Source organism: Euleptes europaea, chromosome 4 (genome assembly GCF_029931775.1).
Source record: "Euleptes europaea isolate rEulEur1 chromosome 4, rEulEur1.hap1, whole genome shotgun sequence".
Lineage (NCBI taxonomy): Eukaryota > Metazoa > Chordata > Lepidosauria > Squamata > Sphaerodactylidae > Euleptes > Euleptes europaea.
The window spans coordinates 23669755-23694593 of record NC_079315.1 but is presented as its reverse complement, the minus strand read 5'-3'; the positions used below and the strand labels follow the sequence as shown (position 1 = coordinate 23694593).

The window sequence follows — 24839 nt, the reverse complement described above, 5'->3', positions numbered from 1 at the left end:
CTGTACACCACCACCCCGTCCAGATCTAGGCTGGCTAGTCCGCTGCGAGCTCATCAGCCAAGGCAGCCACCCCCATCCCACCACAGTTTTAAAATGAATGTGAGGGACTAGAAATATTAACTTTATAGAGGACACAGGCAAAGCCAATTAATGATATTATTTTTTACTTAATTTTTTACTCTAAATACAAAAATTCTTAAAACAATAACATTAAGACTGTTAAATAAAATAAAACGCTGTAAGAATTTTATTGTTGTACACTTGTGTTTTAAGTAAAAAAAATATCATTGATTTTGCCTGTGTCTTCTATAAAGTTTGTATCTCTAGTACCTGGCATTACATTTTATTGTATTTATTTATTTATTAAGCATCATCGGCCCAACCAAGAGTCATTTATGTTATATCTGGCCCTCCTCACAAATGAGTTCGACACCCCTGTTTTAGATGGTCTGAGCAGAAGAGTCACACACTTGTTTCTAGCACAGGTGAGGAACTAAAGCTATGGTCATGTGACTGAGTGTGAGCTCCAGGCTGAGAGCGCAGCTGGAGTCAAGGTCGAGTAGCTCAGAGGTTTGTTATGACAGCCTGCGCCCCGGCGCGATAAGTGTAATCTATCATGGGAACCAGGCTCAGCCTGGTATCCAACGGTGCCTTTCTGATGTATATGTTTCAACCTGCCCGCTTTCCCCCCACTTGAGTCCTCGTACCTTTTCCTGTAAGTTGCTGCTACACACCTTATGCTTCCCAAATAAACTGCTTCTTAGACGACTCTGTCTGGATGGTCTGTTGTTTGGGATTTGACAGGTGGACTCAGACCTTACACTGAGGCCAAATCAGGATAGTCCCTAGAGTGGGCAGGGCAGAAAAGTAACCAGGAGGCAAAAAGCAGGCACAAGGCCAGTCGCACACAGTGCAGCAGGCAGCCTAGTGGCCTCTGGTTATAAAATGCCCAAACTGAAGGAGGGCCAGCAGAACATGAAGCTATACGGCAAGAAGAAGAGCAAGGCTCCCTCTCATTGATCACTGACTCTAAAAGCTCGGGAGGATTATGGCCAGCAGTATCTGTTGCCTGCCTTAGTTCTGGGATCATATCCATGCCCAAGTAATATCTGCACCTGACTTGCAGAACTTGAACCCAAGACATCTGACATTGCTCAACTGCCTTATCTCATGCTCTCAGGAAAACACTGACTTCCACATCCCCTGTATTAGAATCACAGAGTTGCAAGGGACCACCAGGGTTATCTAGTCCAACCCCCTGCACAATGCAGGAAATTCACAACTACCTCCCCCACACACACCCCAGTGACCCCTATTCCATGCCCAGAAGATGGCCAAGATGCCCTCCCTCTCATGAACTGCCCATGGTCACAGAATCAGCATCACTGACAGATGGCCATCTAGCCTCTGCTTAAAAACCTCCAGGGAAGGAGCACTTACCACCTTCCAAGGAAGTCTGTCCCACTGAGGAACTGCTCTGTTAGAAAATTCTTCCTAATGTCTTAATTTAATCTCAACCCGTTGGTTCTGGTCCGACCTAGGGCAACAGAAAACAACTCACCACCATCCTCTATATGACAGCCCTTCAAGTACTTGAAGATGGTTATCATATCCCCTCTCAGGCTAAAGATACCCAGCTCCTTCAACCTCTCCTCACAGGACTTGGTCTCCAGAACCCTCACCATCTTGGTTGTCCTCCTCTGGACACACTCCAGCTTGTCTACATCCTTCTTAAACTGTGCTGCCCAAAACTGAACACAATACTCGAGGTGAGGTCTAACCAGAGCAGAGTAAAGCGATACTATCACGTTTTGTATAAGCTTCCGTGGCACTTGATAAGCTGTCTCCTGCCTTATTTCTTGGGTTGAGTCTATGTTGCTACAAAGCAAATATTCTCAGAGTCTGAGGCTGCTTGGGGTTTTTTGTTTAAGACTCTCAACATTAATACCAAAGGAAGCTGCCACAGAAAAGAACAGCAAGTTTGGAATTCACAATGGAGGGCAGGGATAGTAATAAACATGTATAGCTTTTTATCCTCCTGTATGCGCCACCTGCCAACCCAGTCATGTAATAGGATTTTTAAAAGCCAATGGAGAAGCTGAAAAGGGATTTGGGAGCCTATGTGATCACTCAGTTACTGTAAGTAATCCACTTCATTTTGCTAGGTCCAGACAACATTATACTTTCAAAGGGGAAAAATACACACACACACACACACAAAAGGTGTGGTTTCAACAGGTGGCTAAAAGGTCATAGGGATGAATTAAATCCATACACGTGATCTTTACATAGATCTCCAGTACTGCATCACGCAAAGATTCACTGCTCCCAAAATTAAATAAATAAAGGCATCTGTATGATTAGAGCTGTAGATAATGCTTGTAATCCAAGCTATTTAACCAGCTATTCCCCTCACTCTCCAAGATATTAAGAGAGCTCCAATGAAATCATGTATGGAATAAAAATGCAAATACGTTCCAGCCTAAAAACTATGCTTGTCCAAGCATCTTTAATATTTCATTTATGAGCACCACACAGTTTTAATCCAAGTGCTATTATTACTTGCTCTGCAGTCTGGCAGCAGCTCATTTTGCCCCAGCGTTACTGAAGCACTATAAAAGCTGCAGCTGACAAGCCTGGCCAGAAGCCCAAAGTGATTTCAGCCTTTCCTCTCAGAGGAAAGCCAGGAACAAGCACCAGAGGTTGCTCTGCCACAATACAATCATTTTCTACTGAAGTTACAAACCAGTCTAATGGATTAAGTGTTGCGCAACCCTGCCCATCTTCACAACCTGTGCGAGACGTTGCCACAACCTCCATTTAAAAGCATTTGCGTGAAACTTTATGAGAATAACGCCCAACAACGAACACCATATACATAATTATAACTTCTTCGCAGCACTGCTATTACACTTGCTGGTATGCTGTCACTTAGAATATATTTACTGCAACGCTTTATGCAAAGAACTTGCATCCATTTTGAAAGTAGATGGGACTCACCAACTCAAGGTTTCCTACCCCCTGCACAAAACATTTAATCACAACAGGAAATGTTAAGCTAAGATTAAGTCAGCTATTTACAGAGAGGAGAGGAGGCAAAGGGCTCAATGTCATTTTACTACTTGGGAGATCACCAGCAAAGGCAACTGAAGGTGTGAGCGAGAAAGACAACTGGTACAGCTCATTCAACACATTGAAAGTAGTGGTACTTGTGGCAAACATGCCCTGGAAGAATAAAATATGGGCTAGAAGCTGTGGGTGTAATGAGCTTTACTTTGTTTAACGCAGATTACCTTTTTGCTGCTAGATGGGTGCTGACATCATACACCAAACACATATGCAGCGAAGACCATTCTGGTCATTATATTCTAATTTTCATATTTTCTCTCATTTCTCTTCAGGATTTCTTACTTGCAGAACTGGGCAAGGCCAGAAATATATTCACATATCCAAACGTACTCCCTATGAGGGATCCACTTTATACACTCCCAAGCGTTAAAGACAGGGGACCTGTACAAACTGCTAGCAGTTTTAGCTATTGGTTTTATAGTACCACCACTATTTGTTCTCAGCAAGTGTAGAAGTGGGAGGGATTATTACAGCCAAAATAAATAGCAACACTGTTCTCAGCACAGATGTTTGTTCTCACAGTTATTCCTAATGCTGGAATATATCACTTGAAGGATGTCATATTTTCAATTTTCCTTTTAATGAGTTTGCTCTAATAGATACCTGAGATTTAAGACTAAAAGGAAACAGCCAAGGCAAAGTTCTTGAACCATTCAGAAGAAGAAGAGTTGGTTTTTATATGCCGACTTTCTCTACCACTTATGGAAGAATCAAACCGGTTTACAATCACCTTCCCTTCCCCACAACAGACACCTTGTGAGGTAGGTGGGGCTGAGAGAGTTCAGAGAGAACTGTGACTAGCCCAAGATCACCCAGCTGGCTTCATGTGGAGGAGTGGGGAATCAAACCCAGTTCTCCAGATTAGAGCCCACCGCTCCAAACCACCACTCTTAACCACTACACCACACTGGCTCTTTTTAAAGGAATGAACACAGCGTATTTGATGTATGGCCTCTAGGGTTGCCAGGGTGGAAACCAGCAGGAGATGAGGGAGGCAGGTACTTACTGCAGGGGTGGCAGTCTTTGTTGCCATGCAATGCCCTCACATCTGGCGCAACCAAGATAGGCCAGCATTGAACTGGGGCAATGTTCTAGCCCGCACCCCAAAACTCTTGGCAAGTGCTAGAGCACTGCCTCAGTGCAATACCAACGGTTCTGGGACACACCAGAAGCGATGCCATCACACAATGACTAAGATTGCCACCCCCCATTTTGCCGGCCTGCTTCCGCCCACCAACCAGGTGAGCATCAGCAAGCACTGACAACAATTACCAGGTGTTTGCTGCCCCCCCCCCGTTAGTGGGCACCTGGTAAACCTAACCACCACTGTAATCTGAAAATCAGATTGGAAAGATACTGCTGAGCCTCCCCCTTATTTATTTGCTAGTTTTATCCCACTCTTCCTGCAAAGAGCTCAGGGTGCCGTACATCAGTATCCCCTCCTCCATTTTACCACAACATTCCTATGAGACAAGTCCAGCTGAGAGAGGCCAAGGGGCCCAAGTCCCAAGTGAGCTGCATCACAGAGTAGGAATCTGAATCTGGTCTCCCAAATCCTAGTCCAACACCCTAACTACACCAAGCTGGCTCTCCATCCCTTCCCACACAGAAACAGGGACTGCCTCCCTAATATGTATGAACAAGAATTTAACAAAATTGAACACAGAAACCAGATTGGGGTGGGGTGGGGATGAGTCAACCACAAGATCATATTCCAGGTACAAGCAGAACATGAACAACCTCCTTCCTAACCAACTGTTTTAAAATTGTGTATGTATTTAACTATTCTGCCCTGACCTGGATGGCCCAGGCTAGCCTGATCTCGACAGATCTCAGAAGCTAAGCAGGGTCAGCCCTGGTTAGTATTTGGATGGGAGACCACCAAGGAATACCAGGGTTGCTGTGCAGAGGAAGACACTGGCAAACCACCTCTGTTAGTCTCTTGCCATGAAAACCCCAAAAGGAGTCGCCATAAATCAGCTGCGACTTGAAGGCACTTCACACACACACACACACTTTTAACTGTTTTAAAGGTATTTTAATGAGGTATGTTTGGGAGGGGGTTATTTTAGTAATCTTATAATGTATTTTATCTTGTGCGTTTTAAATTGTGAGCTGCTTTAGCAGCCCTTGTAAGGGCAGAAAGGCAGGACATAAATTTTGTAAATAAATAAAGGATTAACATTAAGGCAGTTACATGCTGAATCAAAAAATAAATAAAATAAAGTTTTAACATTAAGACTGTTACATGGTGAATAAGGAGCGACACTAAGATACAATGTAAAATAATAAATTTTCATAGTACAACAGCTTCCTAAAATAATATTTTCTGAAATAATTTCCCTTGGGCTTTTCTAGCAATATTCATATCTGAAGAAGAAATAACTACCTACCTACAAATATTAAGTCCTCCCTCTGTTAACAAGGTTGCCTCCCTCACTTAGAATGGCACAGCCTAACAGTGCTATACACTTTGACAAGCAATGTAAAGGACTATGAAACTCCATATTTTGTACTGGGAAACAGTGTACTACTAATATTAATAGCACATAAATGCTGTAATTGCCACACAAAACATGCATGTGTAAGACTCAAGAATGCAAATAAAATACCGCCTGTAATATGAAAGGGACTGTGGACTAAACTGTGTAGATGACATTATGTTAGCTATATGTATTGCCACTACGTTATTTTCTACTCATATCATTTTTCAGCATTGTATCTGTATTCTGTATCACAGCTAATATTCTATGCTTGTTGCAGACTTCTGCAATCCTAGTCCTAGTAGATTGCTTATTAGGTGTCGCATCCTATCGACTGCACAAACCTACACCGTGTAATTCACCTTGAACTGCCAGTGAAAAAGGCAGATTATAAATGTAAGGAAAATAAAAGTGTGACAACTTTCCTTCACTTATATCTGTATGCCTTTTTGCAATTTTAAAAAAGGAATCTTTGCTATACCTCTCCAACATGGGAATGACCACTTAGCCTTTAAACAAAGAAAGTTATAAACATGAATAAGTTTAACATCTCTCCCTGTACCTCCCATCACCCCTGCACCTATTTGCTTTCAAGGTTTTTCAATGGCTATGGCCATTTATGGCAGGTTTTAACTTGGATTTGCCACTTTCTAGATACATTTTCCCCATCCAAATTCTCAAAACTCAAAAATAAGCCCCCATGCAGAGCTTTGAGAATTAGGATGGGAAAAATGTGCATCTAGAGAGTGGTAAATCCAAGGCAAAACCTCCCATGCATAAATGGCCTATGTGCTTTCCTCTCTGTAGCATTCACATCTCTGCCAATTTAAAACTCAACAACACTGATCTATGCCCTGTATTACTCAAGGATGTAGTACAGGGTTGTTTTCTTTGAACAGGGACTTGCAGAAAATGAAAATGCATTTAGGCTGCGCATCCAGATGTTTACCTATCAATGTTTTCCCACAAAAAGACTCATGTGCTACTTTTCACTGTTTAGATCACTCTAGTGTTGATCCAAGAACGCCATTATTTAAACATTTTTTTCCTGACGTTAACCAGACAAATACAGCCCTGAGGCAGTACTTCGGAAGAACACAGAACCTAGGCAATAAAGGTGAGCCTACTTTGAGTTATGCAATCCAGAGTACAAAGAGACATCCAACGAAGAGACATCTAACCTCCAATATTTTAAGTAGCTCTGGCTATTGCATTAAAGGAGGGCAACTAAAAAGCTATGCTGTTTTTCTCAAGCATAAAAGCCTTGAGCATACCAGTAACACAGCAATGCGGCATATATTCATTTGAGTACTCTCCTGCTCTTTATAAGACTTTTGGAAATGCCTGGCCATTTCTATAACATTTTTAGAGTATGATCTTCCACTTAAAGAATATATTATTAACGGTGATAATGAGACCGGGAAAGCGTGTTTACTGTGTGTGATTCTTTACAAATCTGTCAATGTCATGATCACCATGTGCTTGCATATAACACCTGCTTGTCAGGCTCCCTATTGACTTGATCACATTATTTTGTTCTCACCAGGTTAGAACATTCAGCTGCAGGTATGACAAATTAGGTCTGTCAGTATGTTACAAAGCGGCACTTCTGTACTATTCAAAGCACTAAAAAAATCACAATTCAGGTAATCTCAACATGACCAAAGAGCAATACCACTATAATTCTGCCCTATAACTGTAAGAAACTGAAGGTCAGGATGAGCTGGAGATGAGAAAGTTCTTCTAATAAGTATTCTAAAAATCTGACAAACCACACTACTTTTTGTATGTTGCTTTGGCACAAATGCTTTACAATTCCTATATTCTCCATCACAAAAAGACAACCCTTTCCATTTGTTAGTGACTCTGCTAAAAGCTCTGCATATGGTCCAATGCTCACAAGGCGCTCCTACGTTCAAAGTTCACCTCAATATTTGCACATGAAGACATGAATGTGGATTTGGATTCTTTATGGTTTTTAAACTTCCTTTCTTCCTTTAAAAATGCATGCAAAGAATAACAGAGTACACTCTCAGTTCTCATGCAGCACTGACAAGGCCTCTGGGCCAGGGGTCCCAAAACTTGTTGAACCTGGTGCCACTTGTGGAATTTCAAGAGAGGTACAGTAGATGCCACAGTGATTATATCTAATTCTCAACATGACCAAATCTGTGGATACTTAAAATTCAGAGAGTGAAGACATGATGAGACAAGACAGTTCTATCTATAATCCTTCAAAAAGACCGGGGTCTGCAGAAAAATCTGAAATCTAAAATAAAAAATGCATTTGGGGTTAAAATCTCCCCAAATTAACAGAAGCAGCACTTGTAGCTTTAAGAAACAAATATCTACTGCAGTGGCTGCTAGGCAAACAAAACAATATTTGCCAGCCTTCAAGCCTTGGTTTCTGTTAGTAAAAAGCAGGAGGAGGGGGCAGGGCCCTTTCAAGGGCTGTTTGGGCCTTTGAAGGAGGCCACATCGGGGCCAGGCCTGGCTGCAACCATAGGGGCAGCTTGATTCCACGTGCCTTGCATGACTTACCCAGGCCTGGCTTCCTGCTACTGTTTAACAGCAGCCACTCCACAAAAGCCATTGTGGTGCAGTGGTTAGGGCTTCAGACTAGGATCTGAAAGATCCAGGTTTTAATCCCCACCCTGCTATGGAAGCTCATAGGGTAACTTTGGGCTACAAATTCTTAGGCTAATCTACTTCACAGGGCTGTTGTGATAACATGAAGGCAAGGAGAATGAAGTAAGCTTTTGGGTCACCACTGTGGAGAAAGGAGGGGTAAAAATGAAGTAAACAATAATTATAGCTGAAGATGTGGACCAGATACAAGGAAGGTTGGTTGATGGGTGTGAAGGAGAAACAAAAGCAGGGAAAGTTGAGGTTGCGGGGGTACCCAGTAAGATGGAAAGAAAAAATATAGTGCAGAGAAGAGGTTGCAGGGGACCCACGTTCACCACCATGCAACTGGGCCATAGTTTTCTCAGTAGGTACAGGCTGCCAGCAGGAGGGAAGAAAGGAGGGTAAACTGAATACAAGATGGCATATAAAGGTAGCTTGGCTGGTGTGTGGGAAAGAGAAGGAAGCAGGAAAAGGGGGCTACAGGGGCTTTCGTGGAATAGAAAGAGTAGAGAGAGTGACAAATAAGATGCCCCTGTGCAAAGTCCATCTGGGTCCCCTGATTGTATCTATCTAATTGAAATAATTTGTGTTGGCTGACCTTAGTTACCATCGGCAGGCCTGTAAGGATCTGGAACTCTGATTGGGGAAACCAGCTGAAGCCAATATTCAGGAAACCATTTGCTCACTTACTTGGATGTGAAAAGGGGAGACAGTATTCTAGCACTCAAGAGGGGAGGTTTCCCTGACAGAGAATGAGAGGACATAAATCTTCATTTTTCTCTTTCCTCACTTCTTCCAATGCTTCCTTTCTCATAGTAAAGTTCCTTCCCCACCTCCAGTTCAATTCTGCTGGTGTTGGTGCTGCTGTTATGACAAAGTAGTTTCAAGCAAACATTCTCCTAATGAAGAAAAACTGAAAAAGTGCAGAAGAAGTCACTGCTGGCTACTTAAACACTAGACAGAAGTACTATAGAAAGGAGGAGGGGATGATTGGCTTGAGCCCAAGTGAGAATTGCTACTGCTTCTCTGTGAAGGGAAGAGGACCTGGACCCCCCCTGTTTGTTGATGTGCGCTTTTGTAGCGACATTGTCCGTTCTGATAAGTACATGATGGTTCCTGATTATGTCTGCGAACTTCCAGAGAGCTAATTTGACAGCTCTCAGCTCCAACAGGTTGATATGGAGCAGTGATTCCTGGTGGGTCCAGCGACCCTGGGCTACCTGATCTCCCAATATGGCCCCCCATCCGAAAAGGCTGGCGTCTGTGAAGACTTGAACAGGGTCTTCGTGAATGTACTGTGTGGCTTTGTGCAGGTTCGACGGAACAGTCCACCACAGAAGACTGTGTCTGACGCTGTGTGGGATTGTCACTGACTTGACCTTTTTTCTTGCTATATCTAATTGGTGGGGACGTAGAAGCCACTGAAGGGGGCGTGAGTGAAAGCGTGCCCATGGGACAATCGCTATGCACGACACCATCAGGCCCAGTAGAGCCGCAAGGGACATTAGCATAGCGGACTTTGATTTGGTCAGTTTGGTAGCAAAGGTTTTCAGTTTGCTTATTCTCTCCTGGGATAGAGATAAAGAGTTGGTCTTTGAGTTGATTCTGGTTCCCAGGTGTGTCATAACTTGGGAAGGTTGTAAGGAACTCTTGCCGAAATTTATGAGATATCCATGTTCCTGGAGGACCTGGATAACGTGATCTGTATGGGTGCGGGAGAGATTTGGTGTTGGAGCACAGATCAGAATATCGTCCAGGTACGGGTGTACCTGGACTCCTTCCTGTCTGAGTGTAGCAATGACTGTTACCAGTACCTTCGTGAAGACCCTCGGGGCGGATGTCAACCCGAAGGGGAGGGCTCTGAATTGGTAATGGTTGGGTCCATAGGCGAACCTGAGGAATGGTCTGTGTAGTGGATGTATAGGAATATGGAGGTAGGCCTCCGTCAGATCCACAGCCGTCATAAAGGTGCCAGGGAGTAGAGATTCCACTATTGACTTGACTGTTTCCATGCGGAAGTGTCTTCGAGCCATCCTCTTGTTGATGTATTTCAAGTCGAGGATGGCCCTCCAGTCGCCGTTTTTCTTTGGCACCGTAAAAAATATGGAATATACTCCCTGGCCCTTCTGAGAGCTGGGGACTGGCTCTATGGCTTTGATGAATAGCAGGTGTTGAATTGCTGTTATTGTCCTTGAATGTTTCTCTGTTTTGAGTGATATAGGGGAATTTAGGAAGAGATCCCGGGGTCGGGAGGTGAATTCCAGTAGGTATCCATTTGATAGGATCTGAGAGACCCATTTGTCCGGGTTGGACAAGGCCCACCTTGCTGTGAACATTTGTAACCTCCCCCCCACGTAGGTGTGATCGGCGTCACTGAGGGGGGTGTTTGGGTAATCGGTCGCCCTTATCTGACCTGGCCTGGAAGTTTTGGGGCCTAGAGAATCTCCCCCCTCTGCGAAAGGATCTGGTATTGTTCCATGATCCCCGGTTTGACACCCAAGAGCCTCTCCTGAAGTCTGTTCTGAATCTGGGAGTGAATTTGGGGGAACGAAAGGAATGATACAGAGGAGAACGTTGGTCTTTTTTGATCTGCATGGGAAGGACCTGTTTTTTATCCTTTGTTTCAACAAGGATACTGTCCAGCTTTTCTCCGAAAAGCCTCCCCTCTTTGACTGGGTAGGCCATCAGTGTAGCTTTGGCCTTAAAATCAGCTGGCCAGGACCTGAGCCATAGACCCCTTCTAATGGAGGTGACTGATGCCATTGACCTCGCTACTGAGGACATGGTATCTAGTGAGGCATCCGCCATCACGGTCAACGCAGTTTGTACTCTGTCAAGACCACCAAGAACTCTGAGGCTATCATCTGGTACAAGTTGTATAATTTTCTTGACCCATAAATAAGCGGCCCTAGCAAAGATGGAAGTGGTAGCGCTGGTCTGAATGGCCATGGCTGAGGCCTCGTGCGCCTTCCTCGCCAGGTAGTCTGACTTTCTGTCTAACTGGTCCCTCAGGGAGCCCACCCCGTCTTCTGGGATCAAACCTGGTGATTGGAGGTCCAACACAGGGGCGTCTACTAAGGGAACCTTAAGCATTTCCATGGCATGTGGAGCCAGATTGTATAATTTTTTAATACTAGTGGGGAGTTGTTTATTGGGAGTTGGGTGCTCCCATTCGTCTCTGACCGCGTTAATGAAAAATTCTGGGAAGGGTACTGAATTGGTTGTTGTCTTAGGTCTTGGAAAGCATTCCTTGACCCCTTTTTTTAACTTAGACTTTGGCTCTTCAGATTGATCTGATTCCTCATTGAGATCAAGGGCGAGGATAGCCTTTGCCAAAAGGGCCTGATAATCCTCCCCAGAAAAAAGTCTGTTATGCTGTTCTACTTGTTGAGGTGGGTCTTCGTCGGAATCGAATTCCCCCTCCTCTAACTCCTCCTCCTCCTCATAATCTACAGAAGAAATGGGAGACTTAGAGAGATCCATTTGATTCTCCCTGGTTTCACATGGCTTAGCCTTCATTGCTGCTTTTGTAGGCCATGACCCACTCCTGCCAGCAGAGGGAGCATCGACTTTTGATTTTGCCTCATTTACAGCAGAAGTGCAGTTGGAAAAGGAAGGATTAGGCGGGAGATTGGGAGGGGGAAGGGAGGGGTCCAATCCCATAGGGGGAGGGAGGCGAGTTTGAAAGGATTGAAAGGCCATCCACTGACGCTGGAGGGCATAATTAATAAGGTCATCAGCATTTTGCCATGAAATAAATTGTGCGCCTGCCACCTCCTGGGAGGGGGGGGGGCTGCCAACTCCCGGCGGGAACGTTCCCGTTTGCGCAGGGTTACCAGAGGATGCAGCTGCCATCGGATCCGAACGTCCCTGATGCTTGTTGAGCGGTTTAGCCGGTTTTGGGGAAGAGGCGGGTGACTTGCGCCCGGCTTTCGCCCCTGCTCCAACTTTAACGCCGCGCCTTTTTCTCCGGGCGCCCGGTAGCTGCGGCGCTATTTTGCGCGCCTTTTTAGGCTTTTCTAAAGGCGCCTCCGGATCAGGCGTCTGGGTCTCTCCCGGTTCCTCTTTGCTCCCTAATGGTCCGCCTGGGCGGCCGTTGGGAGAACCGGAGCCCTTGGGGTTGCTCTGCACCAACCCCCTTTGATAGTCCTTCTCAGAGAGAAGGTCGTCTTCCCTAACTAAAATGGCGTCGGCCATCTTGGCTAAGGAAATAAGGAGGGAAGAAAAAACGGAGGGGGGGGTAGAAGACAGACCAACACTCAAAAAACAAGGATCAAGGCGAAGATTAAGGACTCACGGAACACTGAGAGGTAAGCTGTAACACGAAAGGGAAAGAAACTACTCCTAGCTAAAGAAATGAAGCCTAAAGGCACAGAGCTATGCGGAGTTGCCTGCTCCACCCGGATAGGCAGGACGGAAACTGGCTTCCTCAGGCTGTTTTCCCGCCAAGTATCACAGGAAGTCAGAATCTTTTAGTCCTGCCTACCCGGATGGAGAGGGAAAACAACCCGCAGCTCAGGATGCCCTTGCCTCAGGGGAGAATGAGAGGACATAAATCTTCATTTTTCTCTTTCCTCACTTCTTCCAATGCTTCCTTTCTCATAGTAAAGTTCCTTCCCCACCTCCAGTTCAATTCTGCTGGTGTTGGTGCTGCTGTTATGACAAAGTAGTTTCAAGCAAACATTCTCCTAATGAAGAAAAACTGAAAAAGTGCAGAAGAAGTCACTGCTGGCTACTTAAACACTAGACAGAAGTACTATAGAAAGGAGGAGGGGATGAAGAGGGCTCAAGTTTAGTAGTGTTAAGATGGATTAAATGGTCTAGTAGTAATATCAGCCAGGAGAACCAGGTTCGATGCCCCACTTCGCCACATGAAGCCTGCTAGGTGTCCTTGGGCCAGTCACAGTTCTCTCAGAACTCTCCCAGCCCACGCAGAGGCAGGTAATGGCAAGCTACCTCCAAAAGTCTCTTGCCTTGAAAACCCTACGGGGTCGCCAAAAGTTAGCTGTGACTTGATGGGGCACACACACACACACACACACACACGCAGGCAATTATCCCTTCCCCAGAAAAACAGTCTTGGAGTTTATCAACCAATATGCACTTTTATGCATTTAGAGAAATATTCCTTCACAGAAAGGGGCAACTTGGAAGCAAAGGTATTTGCCTCTTTCCTCTCTTCCATTATGGAACTCTAATCTGGTATGAGAATTCCAGTATTGAGTGAGCTTGGAAAGATTTTGGAAACAGATGATAATACTTCCAAACAACTTTTATAGCACTGTAGTAATATGGAGGAAATTGTACTTCCACTTTCCTATTAGAGAATTTGGGGCAATTCTTAGAAGATGGCCATCCTCCGACACACTTTTCAAAACTGAATGAATCACTTGCTCAGCCTAGAGGCAGTTCTCACTACTTTTAGGGCTAGCATTTAAGGTCACAGACCTCCACAGCTCTTGAAAGACTCATGGCCCATTTTATACTGGGAAACAAATAACAAAGTTGCTATCAAATGCAGGGTATTTTCAAAGCAATCTTTTAGAAGAGTTCTTAAACTGATTTGGCAGTACTAGGGAATACTGAATAAAGGCCGACAGTTTTGGAAGATCTTTTAATTCAAGGAACGTTTTGTTACTCTCAGTATTTGAGAATGACATGTAAAGAGCACTGTGGTTGCAGTTTTAAATTACACAAAACCTTGGATTCTGACATAAGACATGTGACTTCTGTATTTTCTGTCTTAAAGCAACCAAAGCCATCATAGTAATATATCACAGCGATATTATCATTTGTGGTAAAACAGAGATGGGAAGGCCCTTAGGACTTTCTTCCAAGTTTCCAGTGGAAAAACTGGAACATTTGGGGTAGCACTTAAAACTGCTACGAATTTTTCTTTTTAAGACAAGGTTCTGTTCACTCAAAATTTAGTATGGCTTTTTTGTGTAAGACAATCTATGGCATTAGATAATGCTAATGTATAGTGTAGACATATATTTTCAAGGATATTTACTGTACAAATATGAATCATTCTAACAATTAACATTATACAGGTTGAGTATCCCTTATCCAGACTGCTCGGGACCAGAAGTGGTCCATATTTCAGATCTCTCAGTATTTTGGAATATTTTGGAATTTTTGCATATATATAATGAGATATCTTGGGGATGGGACCCAAGTCTAAACATGAAATTCATTTATGTTTTATACTTTATACACATAGCCTGAATGTAATTTTAAACAATATTTTAAATAATTTTGTCTACATTGAACCATCAGTGGCCCTGCTGATGTCCTGTGAGTAATGTCTGCATGCTGCCTCAAAAGATCCAGTTTTCAGACCAGTCCGGATATCGGATGTCCAGATAAGGGATAGCCAATCATTATTACAAAACAACTGAAAGTAACCAATTTACAGACAACCACACAATAACTCCTTGAATTATTCTAGAAGAACCACCAGGGAAACTGCGGAGTTCTGGGTTACGGTTCTCCTTCTGACCTTTCATTAGCAACAAGTATTTCTTACTTTTATGATAACAGCAGATACCTAAACGGAGGCAGAGGAGTGCAAGGATAGTAACAGTGCTCTGTACAGAACACGAAACAGCCTGGTTTCTGAGGGTTTATATATAATCCACGACAAGACAGGACAAAATGACAACGAAGGGTAGCTCTTGTCGCATAATCACTGGAGAGGGTGAACAACTATTCTCTCTCTTTTGACATCTTTTTCAATATTTGAAACTGTCAAACTATTAACTCTTCTGCTCTCAGCTAAGCATACCTAGTTCTTTCAGCCTTCTTAATGTCATCCTTCACTGTTTCTCATCTTCCTACTTCTTCACTGGAATGTGTCAAGCTTTTTCCCTTGGTGGTGGCACCTTGTGCAAAAAAACAGAATACCTTCTTTCAGTCAAGGAATTTGTGGATCAGTATTGAGCAAACCAAACTGTTACCTTCAATGCCTTAGATTAAAACTCCTGTTGATGCATTGACCTTTTTGTACTACATTAAAGTAGCATAAATCCTTGAATCCAACTCCCATAGTTCCCTGAGAAGTACACATACTATGGCAAACCCAGGCTTCTTGCTACACATTGTGCAAAATGGCCTTAAGATGGGGAATAACTTGCCAGTAATGGCAAACCTTTGGCTTGGATCTTATCAGTTTTTTCCTTCTTGATCTCACCTAATTCCCTTCCTCACTGTAACCCCTATTAGGTTTCCATGATACCTAGCACAGCCTTTTTGATGGCCACATATGGGGCCTCCATTCCTCTTCCACCAGCAGAAAAGCTGATAGTATTTTTAAATATATTTTTATTCTATACCCCCCCTTTCTCCCCAATGGGAAACCAAAGTCACTTACATGGTTCTCCTGTCTTCCATTTTATCCTCACAACAACTCCGTGAGCTAGGTTAGACCAAGAGTGTGTGACTTAGCAAGCTTCCATGGCAAAGTGGGGATTAGAACCCAGGTCTTCCTGGTCCTAGACCGACACAGTAACTATTACACCATGCTGGCTCTCTGATTCCAGCCTTTTGTTTGGTACAGAATATATACTTACTCAAGGCAAGACATAGCTCCATGTTACCCAGTGACTGTACCTGTGTGATGCTCCATTCCCAAATACAGGGTACTCTATTCAAGTTTCTTAGACATATCTTTAAAATAGTACTCTTAAAATTGTAGCAGGTAACTTTACCTTTGTGCATTCAATTTACGGTTTTAACTTTTCTAGATCATCTATTTTGTACTCTGATACGTTTACTTCTACTTTCATTTTTTAATATTCTTCCTTCTTCTAGCTCTTTCTTTGGGACATCTTAAGTAAAGCCAGGGATATAATTTCTCCTCACCTGACATCCAACTACTGACTCAAAAGCGTCCACACCCATGACAGCTGACTGACATGAAATAAAGCAAGTCATGATAGTCCAAGCAGTAAATCTGAAGTGGACACAGGCAACCAAAATCCTAAGTAAGCAGTGGGTGTGCCTTTACTTCTGAGAAGTCCAGCACAACAGTAGTAAAATAGCCTGGGGTCTTAGTGGAAGGAGAGCATATGAAATTTGCAAATGCCAGCCTACCTACTGTATGCCTGGGGGCAAACCTCCCACTTCTGTAGTTACATACATAAATATTTTCATAGTAAGATCATTACCATTCAAGGACAACCAAATTAAAATTCTCAGGATTTTCAAAGTATGTGTCTTGACTGGCTTTCTTACAAAACACCATAGAGGTATTGAACTGATCACCTTTGGGGGAAGATAATTTGTGGAGCATTCTGTGGTGTTTATGTCGATAAACATAATAAAAGAATATAACAGTTATTTTGGTTTACTGCTTTTTGTTTAGCTAGCAGCAGCTGAACAACATCTTGCCAAATTTGTTCTTCTCTCTGAACACAGGTACTTATAGCCTGAGCATGCTTGAGCCAAAGGACACTTTCTTGTCCTTTGGCTCTTTGCCTAGAGCTGGGTTGAAAGTCAGGTACAAGAGAGTGAAGACCTGCTTGGTACCAAACCTTCTCCCTCTTGTTCCCCCCCACCTCGGTCCTGTTAACTGCTTTGGGCTCCCATGGGGGGGGGGGAGAAAGTGGGATATAAATAATCAAATTTATTTAAAATATTTACATCCTGCTTTTCTCCTGATCCACAGTACTCAAAGCAGCTTACAAATACAATCTCACAATCAAGCAATACAAGTAAAAGGAAGCAAACCACAAGCTCTGCTCACGGGCCACCAAAAACTCAACAGAAAAGCTCCACTTAACAGAGCCTGTGAAATCCAGGCAATGTTGGTGTCTTCACCTACTTGGCAAGCCCTTTTCACAGCACAGCTGTGCCTAATGAAAAAGTACAAACATTTCTCACCAACCCAAGTGGAGGAACTACTAATAATCCTTGGCCTGATGATCCAAGCTGTCTTGTGGGCACACATAAGGGTCCCAGGTGTTATTGAAAACGCTTAGCCACCACCCGTGTGGTTGTACTTTGCACCAATTGTAGCCTTATATAGAGACCATTACAACAGTCCAGTCTCAAGATTACTGCAGCATAAGCTAGCGTAGCTAGGTTAGCCAGCCTCCAAGCAGTGAAACAATTTCTAGAAGGGAAGCATTTCTTGCCACCTGGCTTACTTGGTTTTCCAGTAGAAGAGCTGGGGTCAGCGGTACTCCCAAGCTCCCAGGAGAGTCTAATAACAGAGTCACACCATCCCTCTAAAATCTTAGCCTTCCCAATCAGCACTGTTTTCATCATATCAGGATTATGCTTCATTATTCTCTTCCTCTGCCACAGCTTCCAGACACTGTCCTAACATGGTGATGGCTGCTTCTGAAGACTTATTTAATGTGATTATATAACCAAGTGTCATCTGCATACAGAGAACAACCTATTTCAGAGTTTCTAATGATCTTAGTGTTTAATAACTATGTAAAACCATTGACTATCAGTGACAATACCGAGTCCTGCGGAACTCCATAGGAGAGCTCCCATATTGCAGAAGTTACATCAGCAATAACCTCTTTCTGCATATGGGTAGACTGAAAAAGACTACAGGCTGACTACCTCTTATCTGGACTGCTTGGGACCAGAATGGTCCATATTTTGGATATTTCCATATTTTGGAATATTTGCATTCACATAATGGGACCCAAGTCTAAACACGAAATTCATATATGTTTTATATATACTTTATACTCAAAGTCTGAATATAATTTTAAACAATGTTGTGTACACTGAACCATCAATGGCACTGGTGAGGGCTTGTGAGTAATGCCTGCATGCTGGCTCATAAGGTCCAGTTTTTGGATCAGTCCGGATATTGGATGTCCGGATAAGGGATGCTCAACCTGTAGAACTATTTTAATGCCACATCTCCAATACCAATGTCATGTTCACGGCTTTTCAGAAGAATAGCACAGTCTACGGAATTGAAAGCAGCTGATAAATCCATGATGATTGCAATGAGGTAGCTGTGTTTGCTGTAGCAAAACAGAAGTCCAGCTAGCCTTTAAGATGCCATTGGATTATTGTTCTGATAAATCTGGTAGAACTAAGAAGCACAGCCTCTGTCCATTTGAAAAGGGAGACCCTCCAGAGCAACTAAGCTGTCTCCTGCCATAGCCAGGTCTGAAGGCTCACTGCAAAGTGTTAAGGGCAGATGAGCCATGCTGAAAGCCTTGGAGTTGTTTTACCACCACATAATTACTTTCCCCACAAAAAACAGATCAGATACTTGCCTATAATTGGCCAAAGCCCCCCCTCCCTCCAATGAAGATTTCTTAATTACTACACAATTAGTGCCTCTTTTAAAAATATGGGAAATCACCCTCTATCAAAAAGGTATAATTAACTAGTAGACCACCCACTTTCTCCAGCAAGCTTTAACGAGCCAGCAGGGGCAGGGATCTAGTGGCTTTCACACAACCCAAAACTCTGTCAATATCACTCAAAGAGACCAGTGATCCAAGCTTATCTGTGTAAAGTCTGCATTTGGCCATAGCCACCCACAGTCCCACACTAGCCCTGATGATTCAGCATTAATTGCAATCCAACAAATTGGAAACTGCTACTCCATGTGCACATCCATTGTAAGGAAAGAGGCGTGTATCATCACTGCAACAGCAAACCAGGGAAGTGCTGTGCCCTCAGACTTCTGGATCATGGGGTGGTATGTTCATAGTCTCAGTATAAAGATGTTTTAAGAAGTTACAAAAGTTATATTATTCAGTTTTGTTCAAACAAGCTTCTGTTAAGAATGTATGCCAAACAATTCTGAAACACAGGCTTTTGAAGTGACTTTTTTTTAAGTATCACAGAGAAAGCTGATCCACAGATGCAGCCATACTATGTTCTAAAATCTGCAGACAATTTGCAACTTATTTGGCATTTTAAGCCATTAACATCTTGTAACCTTCTGTTATCACAACTAAAGAGTTAACTCTTGAATTATGATAACATAAGCTAACGTCTCAAATACATTACTCAAAACACTAAAACTGTGCAATTAATGCTAATATGAAAATACATACTTCACTTCTATGTTGTCTACACACATTAATAAATTGCCATTTTATTATGTTTTCTTGAGAAAGTACTAAGTTTTGCCAGTCTTTATAGTAAGTCATATTCCAGATACATTGTTTTCATGATTCCTGCACTTAAAAAACTAACAAAAACTTCCAACTTTCCTTTGTTTGACAAAGAAACATTGAGAGTTTCAGGAAGTTACGAAGTATAGTCTCTCTCACACATTCCTCTTACTTTTGGCAGGGGCTATTTTAGGGCCATATCCTTTCACCACACATATTGAAGATACATCTTGGAACAGTACAGCTAGCCTGCACATTACAAGGGGCTATCTGTAGTGGTGGTATGCACCCTTCTGGGAAGCCTGTCTTTTTGGTGAATTTGTAGAAGAACTCTTGATAAACCAAGGAATCATACTGTTCTTGGATACACCGCTTGAAAAACTTCTGACTTAGACCGTATAAATGACTTCTACCACACAGCTCTAACCTTGAAGCTCTAAGAAAAAGCCACCAGTATAGGTTCACATGGCCTTGTGACATTCTGCAATGGCATATCAATTGATAATTTAGTAGACCCACCAAACTCATTATTCAGTACTTAGTAGATTCATTCAGAATTTGACCATGTTCATTTAGTACTTGCTATACTGGCTAGGTATCCTCTGTGTTTCATTTCTCTCTTTTCCCAATCAAAACCAGGACTGGTAAAATCAAGTTCCCCAACTTGTTCCTGGGGAAGTTAATAAACCCCAGATACTATACCCGCTGAACATGAAAGAAGGAGCAGATATATATCCAAGAGAGATTTTAATAAACTTGATGTCAATAAATTAGCCAAATTTCTGTAGTGAGAAGGAACAATTTAAGGCAGGAAGATGAAGCTTTAATGTAAAAGCATACATTTGAAAACAAAGAATCATGGGAAGTTACATCTTCAAAAGCAGTAGAGCTGTACTGAATTTTTTACAAAGGCATTTATGTAGTCAAATGTAAAGAGATGGGGAAGGAGAGAAAGAATAGGGATAAATATTGTAATGATCAGTATTAAAGATGATCCCAGAAGTTCATGGATAGAATACAAGGAATATCATGTACTGGATTCATTCTAAGAAGACCACCATGCAGAAAAAGGAAACCCAGAATGTTCTGAGCTACATAGGCCACGCAAAGAGCATGTAAAAGGTATTAAAAATAAAAGAAGCTGAATGACAGGAGATATTAGCCTTTAGACAAGCAAGCCACTGGTTGTGTCATGAAGGGAATCTCTGAGAATGGTTTTACTAAACCATGGCTGCTATTCAGAGTGACCAAAATGTGGGTGTCAATGCAGCATCAAATAAAATAAAGGAAGCAAAAAGCCATCTAGTGGTCCCATTCCTTCCACTGCCACAAGGCAGGGTCATCTACAGTCTTTCCAATCAACACACCATCCAAATCACAGGCACACAGTCTCAGTCAAGGCACAAATATGTAACTGTGCCAGCCCAGCAGATGGCCCAAAAAAGTGAATTAAGTCACATGATACAGGGGAAAGAAAAAATATGACGCCAACTGAGATTACGCAAAAGAAGTCTTCCAGGCTGTTGACACGCTAGCAGGTGGAGAACAGACATTCCAATTTTAAAATGCATCACTTGTTCAGTTGTTAAAATGGGAAGGTTTTAAGGTACTATTGGAGAAGTGGGTGGAGTTGTGTGTGCCTTATATCCAGCAAGAGAGCAATATAATTATGGCAAATAAAGAGCACTTAAAATTAGAAGGGGAAGAGGGAGAAAGGGATAGGCAACAGGCAACATGGTTATAGCCAACTCCCTCTATGCAGGTTTCAAAAAAGGTCTATGGAGTAAGGCATTCAAAATCCAGAACACCTCAGGATATCTTATCCTGTCAAACAACACTATCAAACATGGAATGGATCAACACAGAAATCAGAACAACGGCCATGAAACAGTTGCATTGTATACCCTACTCAGCCTAACTTTTAGCATCGCTGTGGCCCTACGGGATGAGCACCAGGTATAGTTACTAAATTCCAGAAACAGTCTAGCAGCAGTTAAATTAACACAACACACCATTTTTAAAAGCTGCTACTTCATCCATTCCATCTTTGGCTACTGAAGCCTCTCTCTGGGTCCTGGAGCAAGAAACTATTCTAGAGGAGAAACAGATGAATATGGATGGTGAGAGAGATAGAGCACAATAAACTGACAAATTGCTTTTTACCTCACACAGACACACAAAAGATAGATAGTAGTACGAACATGGCTGTTACAAATTAGCCATGCCTATCATTACACAATGCAAATTTCGCATCCTTTCCCAAGAATGTGGTATGTGGCAGGGGAGAGGACATCTCCACATTACAGCAAGGACAGATATGAGAGCAAATGTCCCTCTTACAAAAAACAAAACCTAAAGATTACTCCATCTGGAAAAGTTATTACTGCTTCTTTATAGTTTGTCCTCAATTATTAATGCAGATAAGCATCACTCCATTAAACATACAATAGGGGGGAAAGCATCTGCAGTGGGAGTAACATAGAAAACTACTATTAAAATGTATTGAGATAATTAATATGTCTTAAGAAATATTGAGTGCATGCCCTTAGATAAACACCCCAAAACACACTGGAAGAAATCAGCATGGACTGAAGAGTTGTGCTTAAATGTGAGAAGTCCTGGTTTGCCTTGGGCAAGGCTCTATTGTACTAGTCTAAGCGACCTCACAGGGTTGCTCCAAAAATACAAAGGTCCATCTGTTCCTCAGTGGAACAGGCTTCCTCGGGAGGTAGTAAGCTCTCCTTCCCTGGAGGTTTTTAAGAAGAGGCTAGATGGCCATCTGTCAGCAATGCTGATTCTATGACCTTAGGCAGATGATGAGAGGGAGGGCATCTTGACCATCTTCTGGGCATGGAATAGGAGTCACTGGGGGTGGGGTGGGGATGTAGTTGTGAAATTTCCCGCATTGTGCAGGGAGTTGGACTAGATGACCCTGGTGGTTCCTTCCAACTCTATGATTCACTACACAGGCCACCCTGAACTCCTTTGGGGAATCATAACAGTCAACGGTCACAAGTATGTGGATGCAAAGATGGGGTGAAATTTCATAAAGGCACTTGTGGTAAGAAAGTAGGTGGGGTGGGGCACTGCAACAAGCAGTGATGTGTACAGAATCAGATGGCCAAGCAAGCAACAGGGAACGCGCTAGGTAAGTGAAGGGGTGAGGTTACAGTTCAAAACACGAAATACAGAGATTGCTGCCAGCAGCAAGGGTCATTAGCACATAACCCAAGGGAACAGCAGAGAACATGCAAAGATTGGCTGAACAAAGAGAGTGAAGTCACAGGTGTGTGAACAGCAGAAAACTAATGAGAGGGACTGCTGGTGCTTTTTAACACTGGCACCAGCCAGTATTATGGAAGTCGGCTTTGGGAACACAGCGAGACGAGTAAGTGATGGCCAACTGAGAATGAGGGATTTCACTGTGCTATGTTCTCTGTATGGCAAAGTATGCCAGCAGGCACCATGCCATAGCCCAAAGGGTGCATGGTTATGAAAATGAGGCAGGGCAGGCAAGCACTGGGACAGAAAAGATGTCAGGCACAGGGAAGGCATACAGAAAATCGGAACAAGAACAGGGGGCAGAAGATACCAGGCTGCCACTGGCAAAAGGCAAAGAAGAGAGGGCAGTGGTATTCCTCCCCCACCCAGCTGGTACAGTACACAGCTACAGATAAGCAGAGGCAGGAGGCAATGATTTTTAAAAAGCTATCGTGTATAGTTCTGCCATGTTGTTCTTAAACACGCTTTTATCAGTTTCACACCAAGCTCTGAGCCCACTTTTTAAGACGAGGGTGCGGAAAAAACCCACAATACCAGGGCTGGAACATTCAAGCAATTGCAGGAATGGTGGTGAGACTCGGGCTGAATCCAGGATTTCACGGTTGAGGGAGGCAGCAGTTTAAGGGGGTTCATTTGACTAAAAAAAAAGATTTCAGACAAGTTTTTAGCCACCGGGACTGAGGGGGTTAAAAACATCCCAGTAAATAAAACGTGCCAGTGCAGGGAGGAGGAGAAGACAAGGGTACAACTGGCGCAAAAAAAAAAAAAAACCGAGGGAGGAGGAAACAGCGAGGAGCAATAAATACTTTAAAATCCCCTATCTTTAAAAGGGGGGGAAGAGGAAGAAAACCGAGGGAAGGCAGTGTTATTTCGTAGGATAACTGCAAACGGGTAGAACGACGTGCCCCTTCGAGAGACCCGTGCCTTGGTGCCAAAGGACTCCTTATTTTATCCCGCACCCTAATACAGCCTCCTCTGCAGGGGGGGGGGGCGTCCCATCCTCGCCTCCCCCCCCCACCTCCACTCCCGGCCGCGGCCCAGCTCACCTGAGAGGCGGCGCTCCCACAGCAGCCCATGGCGGGCTCGGGGCTGGGTCTCTGCCGCGGGCTCCAGGCATCCAAGCGCCGCGGTTTCCCGGCCGCCCGCCCGGCCCCAGGGCGACAGCAACGGCGGCGGGGGAGGAGGGCGGCGGGGGGAGGGAGGGGGAAGAGAAGGAACTCGGAAGGCGGCGGTTGTGGTTTTTCAAAGGGGGGCTTTCTTCGCTCTTTTCTGACGCGGCGGCGGCGACTCTCGGCCCGTCAGTCAGTCAGTCAGTCAGTCACTCGGCCCTTCCGCAGCTGCGCCGCCGACCTTTTCGCCGCCGCTGCGGCGGCTCCCGGCCCCTCATCCCTCCTCCCCCAACCGCCAGCCCAACGGCCGCTCCGGAGGGCGGGGCCGGCGCGAGCGGAAGGGGGGAAGGGGAGGGGCGAGGGAGAAGCCAACGGGCGCGAGCCCAGGCCGCCTCCGCCGCCCGCCCCCACCCACCAGGCTGCGCCGTCGCCCTGGAAACAGCGGCGGAACTCTCTTCCCGCCCGGGGACGCGAAGCCGGCCAGGAGATAGGCTGGCTCGCCCCCCCCCCCGCGCCGCCATGGGGAAGAAGCAGACCTCTGCGGAGCTGTCCCACACGTCAAAATAGCCCGGCTCGCTTCCGGTGTGCTTGTTTTGCATTTGACTCACCTGCAGCTCTCTTTTTTCTTTACCGTTATTATTACTGTGTGTGTGTGTGTGCTTTCCCTGTGATTGCTATTCCTAAGTGGGTGGAGCAAAGCATGCGGATTGCTACCGCAGGAGCCTTCCGTTTCTAATCTCTGACGGTTTCCAAATCCCTATGTGACCTTGGCTAAGTCCCTTGCACTCGCTTCTGTCCCTGTCATGGTGCAACGAGCGAACGAGCGCCCCCCCCCTCACCCACCCCCGGTCTGCATTATGAGGACTATATTTAAATCTCACGGTAGTAATTGCAGACGGGGAAGCCCTGTCAGTGTGGTGCAGCAAAATTAAAACAGGAGCCCAGGGGCGGCCAAGCCAGGGCGAAACCTCCCGTGCATAACTCGCTTTAAAGACTGGCAAGAACTTATCCCAGCATCGTCTGTGGCGAGTCAGAAGCGAGCTCTGACTCATGAAAACAAGGGGTTGGAATAAATGTTGTTCTTGGAGGTGCCGCTAGACTTT

At 44.1% G+C, this 24839-nt stretch overlaps 1 protein-coding gene across 2 annotated transcripts in view; it reads right to left on the bottom strand.

Moving 5' to 3' along the window:
- Positions 1–23807, bottom strand: part of SLC44A1 (solute carrier family 44 member 1) — a 121894-nt gene extending 98087 nt beyond the window's left edge. For both annotated transcript variants that reach the window (XM_056848540.1, XM_056848539.1), the window contains exon 1: positions 23674–23807. In XM_056848540.1, coding sequence (XP_056704518.1) covers positions 23674–23703 — 30 coding nt within the window. In that variant the 5' untranslated portion in view covers positions 23704–23807. The remainder of the gene's footprint in view (positions 1–23673) is intronic.
- Positions 23808–24839: the final 1032 nt, after the last annotated feature.